The sequence below is a fragment of the Macrobrachium rosenbergii genome, chromosome 30, assembly GCF_040412425.1.
Source record: "Macrobrachium rosenbergii isolate ZJJX-2024 chromosome 30, ASM4041242v1, whole genome shotgun sequence".
NCBI classification, from domain to species: domain Eukaryota; kingdom Metazoa; phylum Arthropoda; class Malacostraca; order Decapoda; family Palaemonidae; genus Macrobrachium; species Macrobrachium rosenbergii.
Window position 1 is genome coordinate 7261538 of NC_089770.1, and position 20053 is coordinate 7281590.

General features: G+C 38.7%; 1 protein-coding gene across 1 annotated transcript in view; it reads right to left on the reverse strand.

The window, feature by feature from the left end:
* tko (technical knockout) overlaps window positions 1–20053 on the reverse strand; it is a 38814-nt gene that overhangs the window by 17041 nt on the left and 1720 nt on the right. Inside the window, exons 2-3 of the mRNA XM_067131636.1 lie at window positions 14865–14954; window positions 9802–10004 (exon numbers count right to left, since the gene is read on the reverse strand). Coding sequence (XP_066987737.1) covers window positions 9802–10004; window positions 14865–14946 — 285 coding nt within the window. The 5' untranslated portion in view covers window positions 14947–14954. The remainder of the gene's footprint in view (window positions 1–9801; window positions 10005–14864; window positions 14955–20053) is intronic.

The following is a 20053-nucleotide window of genomic DNA, read 5'->3' on the forward strand; positions in this document are numbered from 1 at the left end:
TTTCCTGGGGAACACTAAAGATTACATTCCTTGTCAAGGCCATAGCACAAATCATGCATAGTATAAGGTAAAAAGTAAGGGACCAAGAGCACTGTCCTGGGGAACACCAGAGATTGCATTCCTTGTCCACAAACTCCCCACTGTCTATTTTTTGGAGACATGAAGATCATGATTACCAGACAACAGCAGCACCAAGTCAAACTTCATGACCTGACACTAAGGATTTCTGTACTACAATTAAAACTGACAAAAGAGCGCCACAAGCAGCCAGGTACTCGTGAAAGCAAAACTGGAACATGATTACATTCAGTGCAGGCATTCAGATGTTTTGCCAACAGACAATCAGAAACTTTAAATATAAAGGAATTTACGGAACTTTTTACAATTTGGAAGTTAAGAGAAATTTGGTGATAATCAGCAGGGCTAGAGCTATCCCAACCAAATTTACCTAATTGGTTAAAATTAACAATTCTCCAGAAAGTGCAAAATGAAACCCTTCTGTTAAATTACGAAAAATAACAATCTTGGAGCTAGCTAGTATGTATTCTTCACAAAAATAAGGGGAAAATACCACTTGGGCTTACAATTCCATACGCATCACGACTGAGCAAAAGATCCTTGACTTCACAAGGCCAAAAGCCAAACTAGTCAGTTTAGTTTCAGGAAAACACATCAGCCAAAGAGGTTCTCTTCACCTTTTCAGCCAAAGAGGTTCCCTTCACCTTTTCAGCCAAAGAGGTTCCCTTCACCTTTTCAGCCAAAGAGGTTCCCTTCACCTTTTCAGCCAGAGGTTCCCTTCATCTTTTCAGCCAAAGAGGTTCCCTTCACCTTTTCAGCCAAAGAGGTTTTCCCTTACCTTTTCAGCCAAAGAGGTTCCCTTCACTTTTTCAGCCAAAGAGGTTCTCTTCACCTTTTTCAGCCAAAAAGGTTCGCTTCACCTTTTCAGCCAAAAAGGTTCCCTTTACCTTTTCAGCTAATGAGGTTCCCTTCACCTTTTCAACCAAAAAGGTTCGCTTCACATCTTCAGCCAAAAAGGTTCCCTTCACCTTTTCAGCCAAAGAGGTTCCCTTCACCTTTTCACCCAAAGAGGTTCCCTTCACCTTTTCAGCCAAAAAGGTTCGCTTCACCTTTTCAACCGAAGAGGTTCCCTTAAACCACTGGACAATGAACGAGAGCCAACTGGGTCAGTCCAACAAGGAACTGTTAATTCTACACCAAAAACTGCAGAGCTGAGAGTGGTCCACGTTCCTGAGTTGTATACACAAGTGTTTCTTCCACATTCAAATTTCATTCATTTTCAGCCGAATTGTAAACTTCAGTTGGATATAATTATTTCATGTAAAACCAGATCTATTCTTTTTTCAAAGATTATAAGCTTCGTGGTTCTCTTAAGTGTAAATCTCACTCTAAATCTACTCTGAGTATTAATAATTCTGCACTGGTTTCAGTCCAAATCAGATGTGGTCTATTGACAAATCTGCAATGGTTACTGTCTAAATCTGCTCTGACCTATCAATAAATCTGCACTAGTTCCGGTCTAAATCTGCTCTGGACTATTTATAAATCTGCACTAGTTCCGGTCTAAATCTGATCTGGACTATTAATCAATCCTCACTGGTTCCGGTTTACATCTGCTCTGGACAATTAATAGGTCTGCACTGGTTCCAGCCTAAATCTGCTCTGGAATATTAAAAATCTGCTCTGGTTTCAGTCCAATTCAGACCTGGCCTACTGACAAATCTGCAGTGGTTCCAGTCTAAATCTGATCTGGACTATTAATAAATCTCCACTGCTTCCAGTCTAAATCTGCTCTGGACCATCAATAAATCTGTACTAGTTTCAGCCTAAATCTGCTCTAATAAATCTGCACTGATTCCAGTCTAAATCTCCACTGGAATATTAATAAATCTGCACTGGTTGCAGCCCAAATCAGACCGGGTCTACTGACAAATCTGCAGTGGTTCCAGTCTAAATCTGATCTGGACTATTAATAAATCTCCACTGCTTCCAGTCTAAATCTGCCCTGGACTATCAGTAAATCTGCACTGGTTCCAGTCTAAATCTGCTCTGGACTATCAATAAATCTGCACTGGTTCCAGCCTAAACCCGCTCTAATAAATCTGCACTGGTTCCAGCCTAAACCCGCTCTAATAAATCTGCACTGGAGTATTATATAGCTCTGGACAATTAAGTCTAAATCTGCTCTGGAATGTTAATAAATCTGCACTGGTTTCAGTCCAAATCAGAACTGGTCTACTGACAAATCCACAATGGTTCCAGTCTAAATCTGATCTGGACTATTAATAAATAATCACTGGTTTCTGCTTAAATCTGCTCTTATATACTATATATTAAGCCCTTTAGTTAAGTCTGCATCGGTTCTAATCCAAATCCACCCTTGCCCACTAATAAATATGCACTGGAGTTCGCTGCCAACCTTCGTAGCGAGCGGTTGTAAGAAAGAGCCTCTCCGCCTACAAGCTATTTCATAGGTTGAGTATTTTCTCCAGACCTAAACCAATGGCGACTTCATCGGTGTCTTTGAAGCGTGTCAACTCGGCTGGGCTTCATTTTTCTACTGTAGTCACGTACGATCTTGCTTGTACAGTGATTTTTGATATCTTGAAGATAAATGATAGTGATATTGAAGGTCTTCAGATGGTTAATGCAAACAGGATTATCATAAAATTTGTCGACAAGTCAAGATTTGACAGCTTTTAGCCCAATATGAGGACAAAGAATGTTCGATCGGAAACAAGGAACGGTAAGAATTGTCAATCTCTGTAGTTCATATACATATGTGTCCATCAGAATGCCCATCTGAAATGGATAATGCCCTACTGGAAAATGTCTTGTCCCGTTATGGCAAAAGTTTTGGGATACGAAACAATACTTTTGCTCACGGAAAAGCAAAGAATCTTTTATAATGGCACAAGGACAGCCAAAATGTTAATTAAGCGCAACATTCCATCGTCCATAAATATCTGTGGATTCAGAGTTGTTTTTCTTTACAATGGTCAAAACAAAACGTGCCACAGATGTGGTAGCTTGGATCATATGGCACAAATTTGTAAAAATAACAATACAAAACTATTATCATTTGGACCTGCTGATTTCCCAGAACTCCTCCAGAACCATCAATCCCCGATAGTGACAGTAGGAAATTCTGAAATCATAGCGGAATGTGGCAAACAAACGGTAAGTGATATTATCCCCTCGTTGGTGGAGTCAGAAGGTAACGATAGTTCTACTGATGAGCAGTGTGAAAACAAGACTCGGACTGATGGTGCCTCAACAATAAAATCCATGACTGGTTATGAAAGCAAAATTTCATCTGTGAAGGGCGCACCAGTATCTCAGACTGACGTATGTGCTGAGAAACAAATTTCGAGGCACTTTCAGTCTTTCGGCGTTCAAGACAGAGTTGGAGAGGCTGGACAGCAATATAAAAGACTGAAAAACTAGGAAATGAAGTACAAAGATCTAAAGGTGGAACAGGGAGTCCAACAGTGGCACTAAGAAGTAAAAGTTAATGATCATTCGATCACAAATGAGGAATCTGAAAATAGCATTGGGGAAATACCTGATACTAATGATTATGAAAAAAACTAGTTCACCTGTTTTAGCAACGTCAATGTCAGAAAAAACTCTTATGACTGTCTTTGCCTCGGTATATGAACCAGATTATCCAGACATAGATTTAGAGTGCAATATAAACGATATTGAAGCTCCTAGAAATGTTAGTGAACAGCAAAGTGAGGAACTAATGCTTACTGACAAGAATGCTGTTGATAACACAAACTCGGATAAAGTCTTATGGAACTTCAAAGTTGAGAGGCTTGGAAAAATGAAACTGACCAAAGAAGGAAATATGACCCGGATTAAGAAGAAACAACGATATTAAAATTTCAGGATGTCTTTAAAAGTTGATACTTTCAATATAAATGGGTTGAATACTGTGGATAAGCAGTCTAAGTTAATATCGTTGATTAAATATCATAAGGTAGATATAATGCTCATTCAAGAACATAACGTTAAACAAATTCACCTGTTACAAGAATTGACATTACACTTCACAGTAATATTTAATCCCACGCCGTTATTGAAAGGTGGTACTCTGATCTTAGTTTCAAAATACAAAAATATTGAAGTTTTGAACAAAGAAAGTGATACAGAGGGTAGAATTATTGGGATCACAATTAAATATAATGAATGTGTCCTTTACATTATAAATATCTACGCTCCATCAGGCGCTAATAACCTTAAGGAAAGGGAATTATTTTTCTCCCAAAATCTCTTATACTATTTGAGACATCGACTTGATAGTACAATCTTAGGAGGGGACTTTAACTGTGTGGCAACGCTTAGAGATTCCAGCTCTATTAATCCAAATTTGATATCCAAAGCTTTATGTGCAATTATAAAGCATCTCGGTCTAAAGGATAACTACTTAATCAATAAAGGACTGCCTCAATACACATACATCAGGGAAAATTACGGATCCCGCCTAGACAGGTTTTATACGGCTGATCTCTTTGAAAAAATAAAAACTGTGTACACTGAACCTATCACGTTTTCTGACCACAATATGGTATGTATAGAGATAATATGCAGCAAATTTGTGCTAAAAGTTATTTGTGGAAATTAAATACTAGCATCTTGAAAAATACGGACATTCATGAAGCGTTTAGTGATTTCTGGCTCAGTGTCCAGACAAGAAAAGATGACCATGTTAATATTTTAAAGTGGTGGAATGGGCCAAGCTTGAAACCAGAAAATGGCCATAGCCTTCTAGACGGTTATGTAGCGAGAAATATGGTTTGTTACATCTTGCAAACACGATCAAAGCAACTGTATATGAAACACGATCAATATGTAAAATCAAAATCATAATATCCAGGTGCTAAAATCCAAAATTGAGGATATTAAAAATGATATACTGGAAGGTGTTAAGATTCGAGCTAAAATCGAAGAATTAGATCTAGGGAGAAAGTATCCTCTTTTTTTATTAAAAAAGGAAAAGTGTAAACGTACATTATCTCATCTGAGTAGGATAAAATTAGGTAATGGTACAATAATCACTAGCCAGGAGGAATTGTTAATTTATGTTACTACTTACTATGAAAATCTGTTTAAATGTGTTAATACAAGAGAAAAGGAGATAAAATTTTTTTGAGTAAATTATCACCGATTATCACGGAAAATGATAAAAATGTGCTGCTTGAAGATATTACTATTGACGAGGTTAAAAGGGCAGTTTTTTCAATGTCGAAGAAAAAGTTTCAGGTAGTGACGGGCCCTGCTGAATTCTATAATAGCTTTGGAATGTTATCAAGAATGATTTTGTCAAAACCTTAAATTACATGAAAACTAACTGTATGCTGTCAGAATCACAAAATTTGGGTATAATAAATTTGTTTCCCAAATCGGGTGACCTAACAGTCTTGGACAACTGGAGACCAATTACACTTTTAAATGTCGACTACAAATGTTTAGCCTAAGATACTGAAGAATCGAATGCAAATGTAATAGATAAAATGATATCAAAACATCAATATTGCTCAGGTATTGGAAAGTCTATTACTTTCCTGCAATAACTTCATCCGTGATATAATTTACCATAAGGGAACAGAGAGTGTACAAGCTGCTTTAGTGTCGCTTGACTGGACTATTAAGCTTTCGACCGAGTCAACATAGAGTTTGTTCTTCAAGTCTTGCTTAAATTTGCATTTCCTTTGGAATTCACTAAAGTAATTGAGGCTCTCTTTAAGAACTACAAGGCAAGCATACTACTCAATGGCAAGTTAACCCGACCAATCCAGATCGAGAGGTCCGTGAGACAAGGCTGCCCGTTAGCAATCCTGCTGTTCATTGTTTTTCAGGAACCTTTCTACAGACCCAGAGATACACGGTGTCGTCTTGCCCAATGATGATTGTATTAAAATTATTGGCTTTGCTGATGACTCTTATGTCTTTGTGACTTCAGGTTTGTCTATGTCAAAGGTTTTTTTTATAACATTAGGAGATTCGAAGCGGCAACGGGTGCACTGTTAAACAAGAGTAAGACGAGTATAATGGGTCTTGGTAACTGGTCATTCAGATTGAACTGGCCAATATCGTGGTTGACGTGTGTTTCGCAAATAAAAATTTTTGGCATTATTCATGATAGGAATATTAAAATATCGTGTGAAAAAAAATTGGAAAATACTTTTGCATAAGGTATACACAACAGCAAACTTGCTTAAACCCAGGAAATTATCCTTGCTTCAGAAAGCCATTATCATAAATAGTTTGGTGCTATCCAGGATCTGGTATGTGACTCATACGTTCTCCTTTAAAAAATATGTAACTAAAGTAAATTCTATTATTTTTCAGTATATTTGGAGTGGAATGTCTCATCCCATAAATAGAAATACACTGTGTCTAGAACGGAAACTTGTGGCATAGGAGTAACTCATATTTACACGAAGGCATTAACTATTTATTGTAATACTATGTTAAAAAATTTCTTTGTTGATATAGGTATGATCAGATACTATTGTACGATTTAGGAGTGAGTTATTTAATTCAGAGTGAACCTCTGAATTCCCGTGCCTATGTATCTCCCGATCACTATGTTCTGTTTATCACCTTTATAAGACAAGTTCACAAATTCCCTGGTTTTCCGATATTGTCAAATAAATTATGCTACAAAAAACTGTTACCGAGAGTATGCCCAGCTATCATGGAAAGTTTTCCGCTACATAACTGGGATAGTATATGGGAGAGGGTGAATCTTCCTTTCGTTTTCCCTGAAGAACGAGATTTTCTTTTCAGGTGCATACATGGTGTACTGTCTACAAACCTTAGACTAAAAATTCTAAAGATCACAGATGATGACACGTGTACAAAGTGTGGAAAAGTGAATCTCAAATGCATGTCTTCTATTTTTGAGAGTATTCAGCCTTCAAGAAGGCTTTATGTGACACACTAATGGCTATATGTAGTATAGGCAGTAAAAACTTCTGCATACAGTCATGCTGGATTATCGATGTAAATCCAAAAAAGAGGAAAATTGTGCTTTTACTTTACTTTTTGACTACTTGTACATTATATGGAATACGAGGAAAACAAATACTGAAATGGACATTTTATTTGAAATAAGATCAAAATGGAAAATAAGAAGAAAACTATTATTGATAAAATATAAGGACACTTTAGAAAATTACTTTCCAAATAAATATATAAATTATGGATTTTAATCGTAATTAAACCTCATTGGTTATAATGTATGTTTTTGTTGAGATGTAATCCTAAATTTAAGAATATCTTGTTCCATTTTTGTGTTACTTTAAGGAATCTGTTAAACTTTCTTGTTCTTTATTAATTTGTAATGTACATCTTTTGTAAATATGTTTTTGAAATAAAAGAAAAAAATAAATAAATAAATATGCACTGGTTCCAACAACACTGTTCTGGTCTACTAATAAATCTGCACTGGCTCCAGTCCAAATCTTTTTCTGATCAAATTTATATCTGCATTGACCTGAATATATAAAAATTACGGTAGCACTTACTGAGTGATCATGGCCACGTAAAGGTCCTCTATAGTTAAAGAGAAATTTAAAAAATACCTTTTTTAGCTAGTAACAAAAAACAAAAAACTTAGCATAAGTACACGCTGGAAATATCCCCGATAATTCTCTAACTTGCCTGTTACTTTTGCACTCCTTCATGCGCAATTTTATCCTTTATTAATCATCCTACAAAATTTTAACATTCTAATTAGCCTGTTATTCTTCCTTTTATTGCTCACAGTTTTAATCCAAAAGTGTCAAAATGAACACCTTACGGTGGTCTACTAAATCAAGCATATACACGTGGCAGTCCCTTGCCTAAAAGAGCAATATCATTGTGACGTCACGATGGAAAGATTAGCATTCAATTCAACACGTTTCCCGATCGTTTTGGGTAAACCTGAATGGGTAAATCCGAATGGGGCAACCAGGCCCAACCAAGGCCAAAGAACAATGAAGTCGGTGAAAGTGCGACGCTAAAAGTGGGTATTCTTTTTTTTTTTTAGCTGCTAGGTACGGGGGGTGAAAGAAGAACGAGGGCAGCTAGCAAGCTATCCTTGGTAGGAGATAGTTTAGAAAGTTAAGTATTAATAAAAGTAATGTGAAGTGTGGTTTGGTCACAATTTTATTTAGATGAAGGTACAAATTTTCTTACTGTGACCTTAATATTAATTTTGCAATATATTGACATCGTGGCAGTACAGAGGAAATTGCACCTCTGAAAAAAACAGCTAAATAATAAGCCTTCAAGACTACGAATTCCAGGGACATGTCTAAAAGATACTTACAGAGAGAGAGAGAGAGAGAGAGAGAGTTTTCACGAATGCCAGGAACATTTTTAAAAATACTTAAAGAGAGAGAGAGGGAGAGTTTTCACGAATGCCAGTGACATTTTTAAAAATACTTAGAGAGAGAGAGAGAGAGAGAGAGAGAGAGAGAGAGAGAGAGAGAGAGAGAGAGAGAGAGAGAGAGAGAGAGAGTTTTCACGAATGCCAGTGACATTTTTAAAAAATACTTCAAGAAGAGAGAGAGAGAGAGAGAGAGAGAGAGAGTTTTCAGAGAATGCCAGTGACATTTTTAAAAATAAGAGAAAGAGAGAGAGAGAGAGAGAGAGAGAGAGAGAGAGAGAGAGAGAGAGAGAGAGAGAGAATTTTCACAAATGCCAGGGACATTTTCAAAAAATACTTACGAGAGAGAGAGAGAGAGAGAGAGAGAGAGAGAGAGAGAGAGAGAGAGAGAGAGAGAGAGAGAGAGAGAGAGAGAATTTTCACAAATGCCAGGGACATTTTCAAAAATACTTTAGAGAGAGAGAGAGAGAGAGAGAGAGAGAGAGAGAGAGAATTTTCACAAATGCCAGGGACATTTTCAAAAATAAATAGAGAGAGAGAGAGAGAGAGAGAGAGAGAGAGAGAGAGAGAGAGAGAGAGAGAGAGAGTTTTCAAGAATGCCAGGGACAATTTTAAAAAATACTTCAAGAAGAAGAAGAAGAAGAAGAAGAAGAAGAAGAAGAAGAAGAAGAAGAAGAAGAAGAAGAGAGAGAGAGAGAGAGAGAGAGAGAGAGAGAGAGAGAGAGAGTTTTCACAAGTCAAATGAAAACCGAAGGAACGTTTGATTCAAAAGGTTTTAAGATAATTGATGACAGATATATTATTACCTATAAAAGTGAGTCACACCTTTGAAAATATAAAAAAAAACTTTGACAAGATGAAGGACTGGAAAATCCCTTTCCCCCAAATAAATAAATAAATAATCAGTTTCCCAGACTATCTACACGGCCAAAAAAGAAAGTGATTCCAGGCGATGACGAAACCAGGATTAACAAAGCGAACAGTGTCCTAGTTGCAACCCCTTTTATTCCTTTCACTGTACCTGCACGCATATCTTTCTTCCACCTTGCTATTCACCATCTCCTAACAATTATTTCATGCTGCAACTGCCAGGTTTTCCTCCAGTTACGCCATTCAAACCAACCTACTCTTAATTTCCTTTCCAGCTCTGAACGACCTCACAGGTCCCAGTGCTTGGCCTATGGCCTAAACTCAGTATTCCATTCCATTCCAACAGAGCGAACGAAGCAATTTGCAACAAAACCAAAAAAATACTGGAAAGAAAAAAAACTCAAAACCTGGTTTCTCTAGAGCCAGAAAGTGAAGAGAGCGACTCCACCAAGCACTGGTCTGTACAGTGTCCCTTGAGCAGACAAAACGAATACCAGAGCAAACAATCAGAAAGCAGGTGTACTTACAGGACCCAACTGATTGTGGGGCGCTGGGGACAAAGGACCCCATCCCGGGGCTCTGGTGCCCACGGGTCCGAGGACCGGAGAAGGCCATCTGCTGCTCCAACTGGCGAAGGTTCTTCCGCAGGTGTTCGCCGCTTGGCAGATGGCCAAGGACGGCCTCTGAGGAAGACCCACCATTGCCGCGACGCCCGCTTGCTTGGTGGCACCTGGTGGGGGGAATGACGGCACTTGAATGAAACTTGAATGAAACTGAGTTTAAACACTTGCGTATTGGGGGATATTTAATATTCTCTCTCTCTCTCTCTCTCTCTCTCTCTCTCTCTCTCTCTCTCTCTCTCTTACAAGCATTACACTTTTTTTACCAATTAATTTAAACAAAAACTTGAATGAATCTGTGAATTTAATCACTTGCATATTGGGGGATATTTCATCTCTCTCTCTCTCTCTCTCTCTCTCTCTCTCTCTCTCTCTCTCTCTCTCTCTCACACACACACACAAATATTACACTTTTTTTACCAATTAATTCAAACAACGGCACTTGAATGAAGCTGTGATTTTAAATACTTGCATACTGGGGCATCTCTCTCTCTCTCTCTCTCTCTCTCTCTCTCTCTCTCTCTCTCTCTCTCTCTCTATCACACACACACACACAAACATTACACATTTCTTACCAATTAATTCAAACAACGGTACTTCGATGTAGCTGTAAATTTAGACACTTGCGTATTGGGGGATATTTCTCTCTCTCTCTCTCTCTCTCTCTCTCTCTCTCTCTCTCTCTCTCTCTCTCTCTCTCTCTCTCTCTCTCACACAAGCATTGCACTTTTTTTCACCAATTCATATAAATCTAAGCATATGGTGGAACCAAATTAGAAGCCTACCGTGAAAAAGTAAGGTATGATTATGTATCATACCTAATTACTATTTACTGTGTAGAGAGAGAGAGAGAGAGAGAGAGAGAGAGAGAGAGAGAGAGAGAGAGAGAGAGAGAGAGAGAGAGAGAGAGTAAAGGCATTCTCAACTATAATTGGTAGGTCACTTACCGCGTTACCTCTTGCTATGTAAAATCTTCCATTTGTGTAATGCAGAATGTATGAACGCAGTTATTATTTAACCACATGTTAACTGGTTCTACTTTAGCTTGTTATCTACGCGTCGCCTACTCCGAGGGGCTAGTACTAAAACATGGCGGAGGCTCCTCGGGACGCTTTGTTTAGTACTAGCCCCTCTCAGGGACCAAAGAATTACATACACCCGTTTCTATATCGCGTGGTCGACAAATCACATGAATAAACGATACCTTCGTCTACTTTATATTGACCATTCGGCGTTTAGTACTAGATAACAGAGCCAGTTGCACCACCGGTTCACTTTTATCGCTGCTCCTGTAATATACATTCACCTCACGCGGTGCACTGTAGGCATTACTTGAGGTTCTTTGCATGTAGTCCCTTCGGCCCCTAGCTGCAACCCCTTTCATTCCTTTTACTGTTCCCCCCTTCATATTCTCTTTCTTCCATCTAAGTGTCCAGCTTCTAATAACTGATTCATAGTGCAACTGCTTTGAGGTTTTCCTCCTGTTACACCTTTCAAACCTTTCTTCTTTGTTTTCCGTTTCAGCGCTGAATGACCTCATAGGACCCGGTGCTTGGCCTTTGGCCTAAATTCTATATTATATTTTATTCTATAATACAAATTCATCAAAAATCACGCAAGCAATGTATAGGTTTAAACCCGTCTATCTACATAAAGACAACCAATTTCTCTCTCTCTCTCTCTCTCTCTCTCTCTCTCTCTCTCTCTCTCTCTCTCTCTCTCTCTCTCTCTCAGCGTGCTTGTATGCTGATTATAATGGCAATCAATAGTTTTAGAATTCAATTTATAAATTAATCGCCTTCCAAGGAGCCAAATTTTAATGTAGGACCCGTCTATACAATAGCCATTTTTAATTTGTCAATCAATATGAGTTGAAATTACACTATGTGATAAAATTTAACAATCAATTATATTACAATGGTAACATTTTCCAATTAACTATATATATATATATATATATATATATATATATATATATATATATATATATATATATATATATATATATATATATGTAATCTTATATTCGATTCAAAGGGATATTTAACTTTGGAGAATCTTATGGGACAGTAATCTGAAAGTTTTTTGGACATACATTTGGAAAAACACGGATAATATTATTAAAATTTCTAGAGTTTTTTTTTTAAATGCCTAAATTTTCGTTTCAGTTTAATTTCTTGAATCTTGACCCTTGATAAAACTTAGTAGACCTCTTACGAAAATTGAAACGAAGTTGGGTAATGAGAATTAAAGTTAAAATAAGAGTTAAAATACCAGTGGGAATTTTGGGACTATTATTTGTATATAGTTTATTTATATTCCCTGTGTTTTGTTGTGTCCGCTACATTGCAAGTAGCTTACGATGCAACAACTGAGTAATAACAATACTTAACATGAGAGAGAGAGAGAGAGAGAGAGAGAGAGAGAGAGAGAGGAGAGAGGAGGAGGAGGAGGAGGAGGATGAAACAGGCCTAATATTAGACAATAATGAGAGGCAAGTCTTCAAAACAGGATGACGTTCGTCCGCGCCAAAAGATATGTAGGTCAGGTCGGGTCACATTCGAAGAAAAGGGAAAGGGGGAGGGAGGGATGAGGGAATGTTCCGAGGCGATCATCTGACCTCCAAAGGGCCCTGTGACCAACACTTACCTCAGCGGGGGGCCGGATGACCTTCCCAACGAGGTGATTATAGGTAATATGATCCTATAATGACCGCACTCCGGCCAACAACATCACGCTCTGGAGACCGTTCTCATCCCCCCGGAGGAGGAGGAGGAGGAGGAGGAGGAGGAGGAGGAGGAGGGAGGAGGAGGAGGGGAGGGAGGAGGAGGAGGAGGAGGAGGAGGAGGAGGATGTGTGCGCGCTCGCGTCTGTTCTTCGGGAGGAGGACGACGACGACAACACCAGCAGCTTCCGGTCAAGTTTGGTCAGTGCTCTGTCTTGGGTAGGCCCAGGGGAGGCCCAGGCCCCACTGTAACTTATGGGTAGGCTATAAGGACATACTATAAGTCCTGGGCAAGTTCTTGGGCAAGCTCAGCAGCAACGAAGTCCTGAGCAAGGCCTAGACCTATAAGGTCTTGGGCATGGCCTAGACCTACAGGTCCTGGGCAAGGGCTAGACCTTTATTAAGGACCTGAGCAAGGCCTAGACTTATAAGATCCTGGGCAAGGCCTAGACCTATAAGATCCTGGGCAAAGCCTAGACCTATAAGGTCCTGGGCAAGGCCTAGACCTATAAGGTCCTGGGTAAAGCCTAGACCTATAAGGTCCTGGGTAAAGCCTAGACCTATAAGATCCTGGGCAAAGCCTAGACCTATAAGGTCCTCGGCAGGCAAAGCGCTTGCGTCAAGGCTTCCGGTCAAGGCTCCAGTCACATATCAGGTCATGATTCTAGTCACGGACTATAAGGCCGAGGGATTCGTCATAGCCTAGATCAGGAATCTAGTCATGCTTCCAGTCACGTACAGAGTCACCTTCATCCAAACCGGTCATCATTTCTTACGTATTTGTTAGCAATCATAAACGAACAAAACTATTATAATCCTCCCATCTTCCCTTGTCAAGTTATTATCAAAAACCTAATTGAGAATACTGGGAAGAAAATATGCACAAAAGTAACGGATGAAGAAACAACGGGTTAGGGATAATGGAGTATGGCAGAGAGAGGAAAAAAAAAGAAAAAGGGGTAGACATTGTCTCACAAGCAAATTTGGCATCAGCACCATAACACCATACAATTGCACCATCTTATCCTTTTAGACGGAGGGGGAAAGGATATTGATTGTTGTAGAATAAACAGGCCATAAACCAGCCTAGTTAATTGCACTTAGAACAGCCGGTAAACACTGCTGGTAAAACGGGCCTCACTAGCATTTGTTAAGGCGAAGTCAGAGTCATTCTCCATCACGAACATGCATAACTTCAACAACGTTTGGGAATGTGTGACACCAAAAGAAAATGTTCGGGAACGTGTGACATCCATAGAAAACGTCCGGGAATATATGACACCCAAAGAGAACGTTTGGAAAAACTATGACACCCATAGAAAACGTTTGGAAATATATGACACCCATAGCAAATATTCTGGAACGTATGTCACCCATAGAAAACGTTTGCAAACGTATGGCACCCAAAGAGAACGTTGGAAAATCTATGGCACCCATAGAAAAAGTTAGCAAACGTATGACACCAAAAGAGAACGTTTGGAAAAACTATGACACCCATAGAAAAAGTTTGCAAACGTATGACACCCAAAGAGAAAGTTTGGAAAATCTATGACACCCATAGAAAAAGTTTGCAAACGTATGACACCCAAAGAGAAAGTTTGGAAAATCTATGACACCCATAGAAAACGTTTGCAAACGTATGACACCCAAAGAGAAAGTCTGGAAACGTGGGACACATAAAAACGTTTGGGAGCGTGCGATACCACTGACGAATTGAACTGAATATAGAATTTAGCACTGGGACCTATGAGGTCATTCAGCGCTGAAACGGAAATTGACAGTAAGAGGTCTGAAAGGCGTAACAGGAGGAAAACCTCAAAGCAGCTGCGCTATGAATCAGTCGTTAGGAGAGGGTGGAAAGCAAGAACGAAGAAAGAGAATATGAGAGAAGGTGCGGTAAAAGGATCGAAAGGGGTTGCAGCTAGGGGCCGAAGGGACGCCGCAAAGAACCTTAAGTAATGTCTACAGTATAACTACTGAACCAAAGGAAAGGTCAGACGACAGAGTTAACGAGAGCTCAAAATAAAGAAGGGAGTAGGCAAGAGAAATGAATATGTAAATAAGAGGACGTAATATGAGATAAGGGAATAGAGTACAGGCAAAAGAGGAATAAATAATGGAGGAAGAAACAGATAACTACAGATTGAAAGGACGAAGTGATGGTGAACAGAATCATAACTTTTTCCCTCTAGGTTACGGCTCTCTGAAAGAAGCAACACTGATTCGTTGTCATTCACTCACTCACCTCCAACCAGCGATGGTGAAGAAGAAGAAGACGCAAGATTCAGTTTGGAAAAAGCGCTTCTCAGCGTTCGTAAGCCCAGCATGGTGTAATCTGAAATGGAATCATGGAAAAACATGACATTAAAACAATAAACGAGCAAGAAAATCATTAAAGCCTGAAATAAAATATTGTGCTCATATATTTGTAAGTTTTGCCAAGACTGGATAACGTAACAAAAAAAAGATATTACAAAATGCGCCGCAAATAAAAATATTTCTTCGGCGCAATCGAGCTTTCTGTACAGCCGCTACTGCGAATGATCAAGGCCACCGAAAATAGATCTATTTTTCGGTGGCCTCGGTATAATACTGCATGAGCCGCGGCCCATGAAACTTTAACCACGGGCCGGTGATGGCTCATCCTATATCGTTGCCAGGAGCACGATCATGGCTAACTTTAACCTTAAATAAAATCAAAACTACTGAGGCTAGAGGGCTGCAATTAGATATGTTTGATGATTGGAGGTGGATGATCAACATACCAATTTGCAGCCCTCTAACTTCAATGGTTTTTAAGATCTGAGGACGGACAGAAAAAGTGCGGACAGAATAAAGTGCGGACGGACAGACAAAGTTGGCACAATAGTTTTCTTTTACAGAAAACTAAAACATGGCATTGAAAATGTGATCAAAATGGGCATTAAAATGTTATCAAGAAAACTCTATCCATCTGTCATAATTCTTTTCCGTTGCTTCTCCCAAGGCTCATAAACATGATTCGGGCTGCCAAGCTTTTAACATTTACGGCAGTACTGTACTACTATCCACCGTAACCATTTATACAGTATACAATTTCTGTGTGTAAAGATTTCTCTGTACAAATTATAAAGCTCTCGGTGCCACACAAAACAGCGGACATCAGCCATGAATACCAGACATCTGTCAATGAGAAACCCATTTTTATTCCGATCCAGTGTCTGGTAAAACATTTTTTACTTTATCTGTTCTTATCATCATTACTTTTTTCATAATTATACCCGAGATGAGGTATGTAACCTCCAGACTTAAGCTCTCTCTCTCTCTCTCTCTCTCTCTCTCTCTCTCTCTCTCTCTCTCTCTCTCTCCTTCACAGTTGGTATAATTGCATTGTATTGGACAGCTTATCGCGAATATGAATGCATAATTGCAGTCTAGTGCAATGTGCTTGCAATAAGGCAATGTTGCAAGTTCGGGAAATAAAATAAAAATTATTGAAACTGGATACATTTACAGACACCAAACCATTCAAACCTGTCACGACATGAGAGCTTATTCATGAGAACTGGAAGCTATAACTGATGAGAGAGAGAGAGAGAGAGAGAGAGAGAGAGAGAGAGAGAGAGAGAGAGAGAGAGAGAGAGAGAGAGAGAGAGAGGACTCTCCAAAGTTGTGCTTCAACCTTGCTTGAGACTGGTAATATGGCCAAGACAGTGCAAACATTAATTAGGATAACCAACAAAACGAGCAAGAAATGCGCTGTAGTTTCTTCGGCACAATCGAGTTTTCTACAGCCGTTACAGCATATAATCAAGGCCACCGAAAACAGATCTATCTTCGGTGGTCTCGGTATAATGCTTTCTTATGAACGCGGCCCATGAAACTTTAACCGGCTTGCGGTGGCCTATCCTATATCGTTGCCAGAAGCACGATCATGGCTAACTTTAACCTTAAATAAAATCAAAACTACTGAGGCTAGAGGGCTGCAATTTGGTATGTTTGATGATTGGAAGGTGGATGATCAACACACCAATTTGCAGCCCTCTAGTCTCAGTAGTTCTTAAGATCTGAGGACGGACAGAAAAAGTGTGGACAAAAAAACTATCGAATAATGTGCGGACTTTAGACAAAGCTGGCACAATAGTTTTCTTTTACAGAAAACTAAAAATACAAAAATGGGAAAAATGGTATAGTTCTGCTAAAAGCTGGTCGAAATTTTTGTTTACCATTAACCTGACAAGATTGCAGGTCAAATTCTTTCTTACTCAGTTTAAAAGGGGAAAAGTGAATAACATGTTTTAGTTAAGAACAAGTGAGAAAAATTTTGTATATGGAAGTTAACCCTAAGTGCCTTCTGTGGAAATAAGTAGTGAATTACGTACACGGTAATTAGTTGACTGTAAAGAGTTGTCACTAAAGAAAGGTATTGGGAAAATAATAAATGTTAGTGGTTACTAAGGAAAGGTATTGGGAAAATAATAAATGTTAGTGGTTACCTAAGTTTTTGGTAATTTAGGACTTAATGACAAGGGGTAAAAGATAGGAGGTAGTTGCCAGCAGACAGTCAGCAGTAATTGTGGGGAACTGAAGGGTGGGGGGGATTGATCACTGCCCTGAAATTCAGAATTGTCTTCAAAGTATCATGAGGGGAACAGAAGCAGAATCAATCCTACCTAATATATCATAGAGTAATAATGATAATGAGGATTTCCTGTGCCATGTAACTTGCCTCCAACCTTAAATTTATCAACACTGTTTCTACCCACAGCTGTCATTGGAGTCAAAGGAACTACTATATCAGTTTCAATGAAATCCCCATGCAATCACTAAAAGTGGCAAGGTTAATGACATTTTACGAAAAGTATTCAAATTCTGTACTTGACACTTTCAGCATTCTCACTGACATTCAATGCCAAAAAAAGGTCCTGCCTCAGAAAAGGAAATTACTATTACTTTTGTCCTTCCCTAAATACAAATATCATCTAAAGTACAGTACCATTACAAAGCAATACTAAAAAATCCTAACACCCATAAGCTAGGACCCACACTCCTCCCTAAGTCCTTAAATTAAAGTCAGAACTGAATCAGTTCACTTCACATGAAAAAATATGTAAACACTACTATGCATTTAACCTTTGTGATGCTAGAGACTTCTAAAAGCAGCATCTTATTCCTACCCTTGAGATTCAGGCGACATCAAATGAAATCATCGAACGAAAATTTTTGGAATTTAATGTGTCATTCTGACTTTTTTTCCCCTCACATTTGACTACAATACAATAAAGTAAAGATATTCAGCTTCAAAATGACACAAAAACCAGCTATGTACTATGAGAAACTAGTCACAGCCACCCAGTGATTGAATGGTGGCAATCAATAGAAGGAAAGCATTCCTAAGTCCAAACTGGCCCATATGTACTTTGCCAAAGACGACTTTCAGATCTTCAAAATTCCAAAGAGGTACAACAAAAACAGCAAAAAAAGCAATAGGGAAGAAGAGACTGAACTTTTATGAAGCCCACCGTCAGTATTAAAAATTGAATGAGTAAATAAGTGAAAGACAGTGGTAGTGTGGAAAATATCTACAATCCAAAATTGTTTTCCTAAGAAAATGATAACAATTCAACTACGAGTAATATCTCAAGTAATGCTTTCTATCTGAATAACACTCAGCACAACCTTTTGGTTTCTGCAGTACTTGAATTTAAAAAAAAAACAAAGAGGCCTGCTGATTACAGGTAAATGCCTTCGTCAAAATTAACCACCTAATCTGCACTGCTCTTTCTAAACCACTTAAGATCAATCAAAAAGCTCCCCTACTAACTAACCACAACTCCCATTTTATAATATCCTCAATAAAATTCCTTCTAGGCTAAAGGCATATGACAAGCATTACAATTTCTGCACAAAGCAACAATTATAATAATGTTCCCAAATGCAAGCAGAGATCCTCTTCAGCATGAAGATATAAAATGTAAAGCATTTTCAAAATCCCTATGTGTAGTTTTCATTGTTGAGTGAGGATACTGACTAATCAGTACAAAAAACTAATTACTGAATATACTGTGCTTAACTAATGATGCCTGTCAGGAAACCTGAAACTAAGTGGCACCACATATGACAAGTTAAGAAAAACTTGCTAATAGTAGGTTAGCCTCTTTAAGACTGAATCCAGGCAGCAAGCTAAACACCAATTTTTCTCATTTACAGCCCACAGGAGTAGCCAAGGTGTATCACTTCAGGCTGCAAAGGAAGAGTGTCAGTCCACTCTGGAGGCAGGCCAAAGCCCCTGAGGAGGGCAAAACTGCTCAAAGCTCCTACTGAGCATTGCTAAATTCACCAATGCAGAGATCTAAGCCCTTCAGACTGATGACCTGGCTTATGACAGAGCAACAGCCTTTCACCAAGGAAACTCAGAAGAACCTGACTTTAGGAAGGCATCTGAGGAAGTCCACAATAAACTGAAGAGAATGCTCATGGGAGATCCCAAAAGATAACACTGAGGAAAAGACTTGCCTCCTCCCTCTGCCCCAACCCCTGGAAGGAAGGTGACACTTGAAGGGATAACAGTACCCAAGCTACTCTCTGGAAAACACTGGACAATCCACACCTAAGAAAGTTTGCCACTAATAATTGATAATGTTTCTCTATACAAACCCAAGTCTTGCGGTAAAGATGAGTCAATATTCTGTATGAACCGTGATGTAATGGTTATGAAGAGACAAATCTGTACCATTAAAACACTTTGTTAAAAGAAAACTGGTTGCCAAAACAAGAAAAAATTCACTTGTTCAAGTACCCCAGACATTATGAACATGACAACACAAACAAGAGTAATAAAACTCATTATACATAATCTCTGTTCAAGTATCAAAGACATACTGAACCACCACAAATAATAGAAAAATAATTGAAGGAAACTTCAAAACGGTGTCAAATTCCATGACCAGGGTAGCAGCATCAGTGTGTAGAGCTGCTGATGGATGTTCACATACGAGACGAAGATTTGTATTTTCATAATAACAAACACTTTGTAATATACCAACACCTTGATTATTTATCATTTGAGACACAAGTCACAAAAAAGAAAATTTATATTTCTGGTTTTACAATCGTGGAATTAGCCCAAAACTATATTTTATATTCTGGTTAGAACTGAAAAAATAAGCATAAACACAAAAGATGTAGCTATTTTTATGCCATCTTCATGACCGAAATACTACCTAGCTTGCCCTACCATAAATGGGAATGCCAAGCCCTATATAACTGAGGGAGGGGTTATCACACAACCTGACTTCCCATAATCTTACACATTATGTAAATTCAGCAATTCAAATCATCTTCCCAACAGGAGAGTTTGCCCCCACGTTCAGTTCTCAGTGGTCTACAGTGGGCAAATGGCTGACCACACAGTATGCCTGCATTCAGCCTAGACTTCAAATTAATTGTACCCTT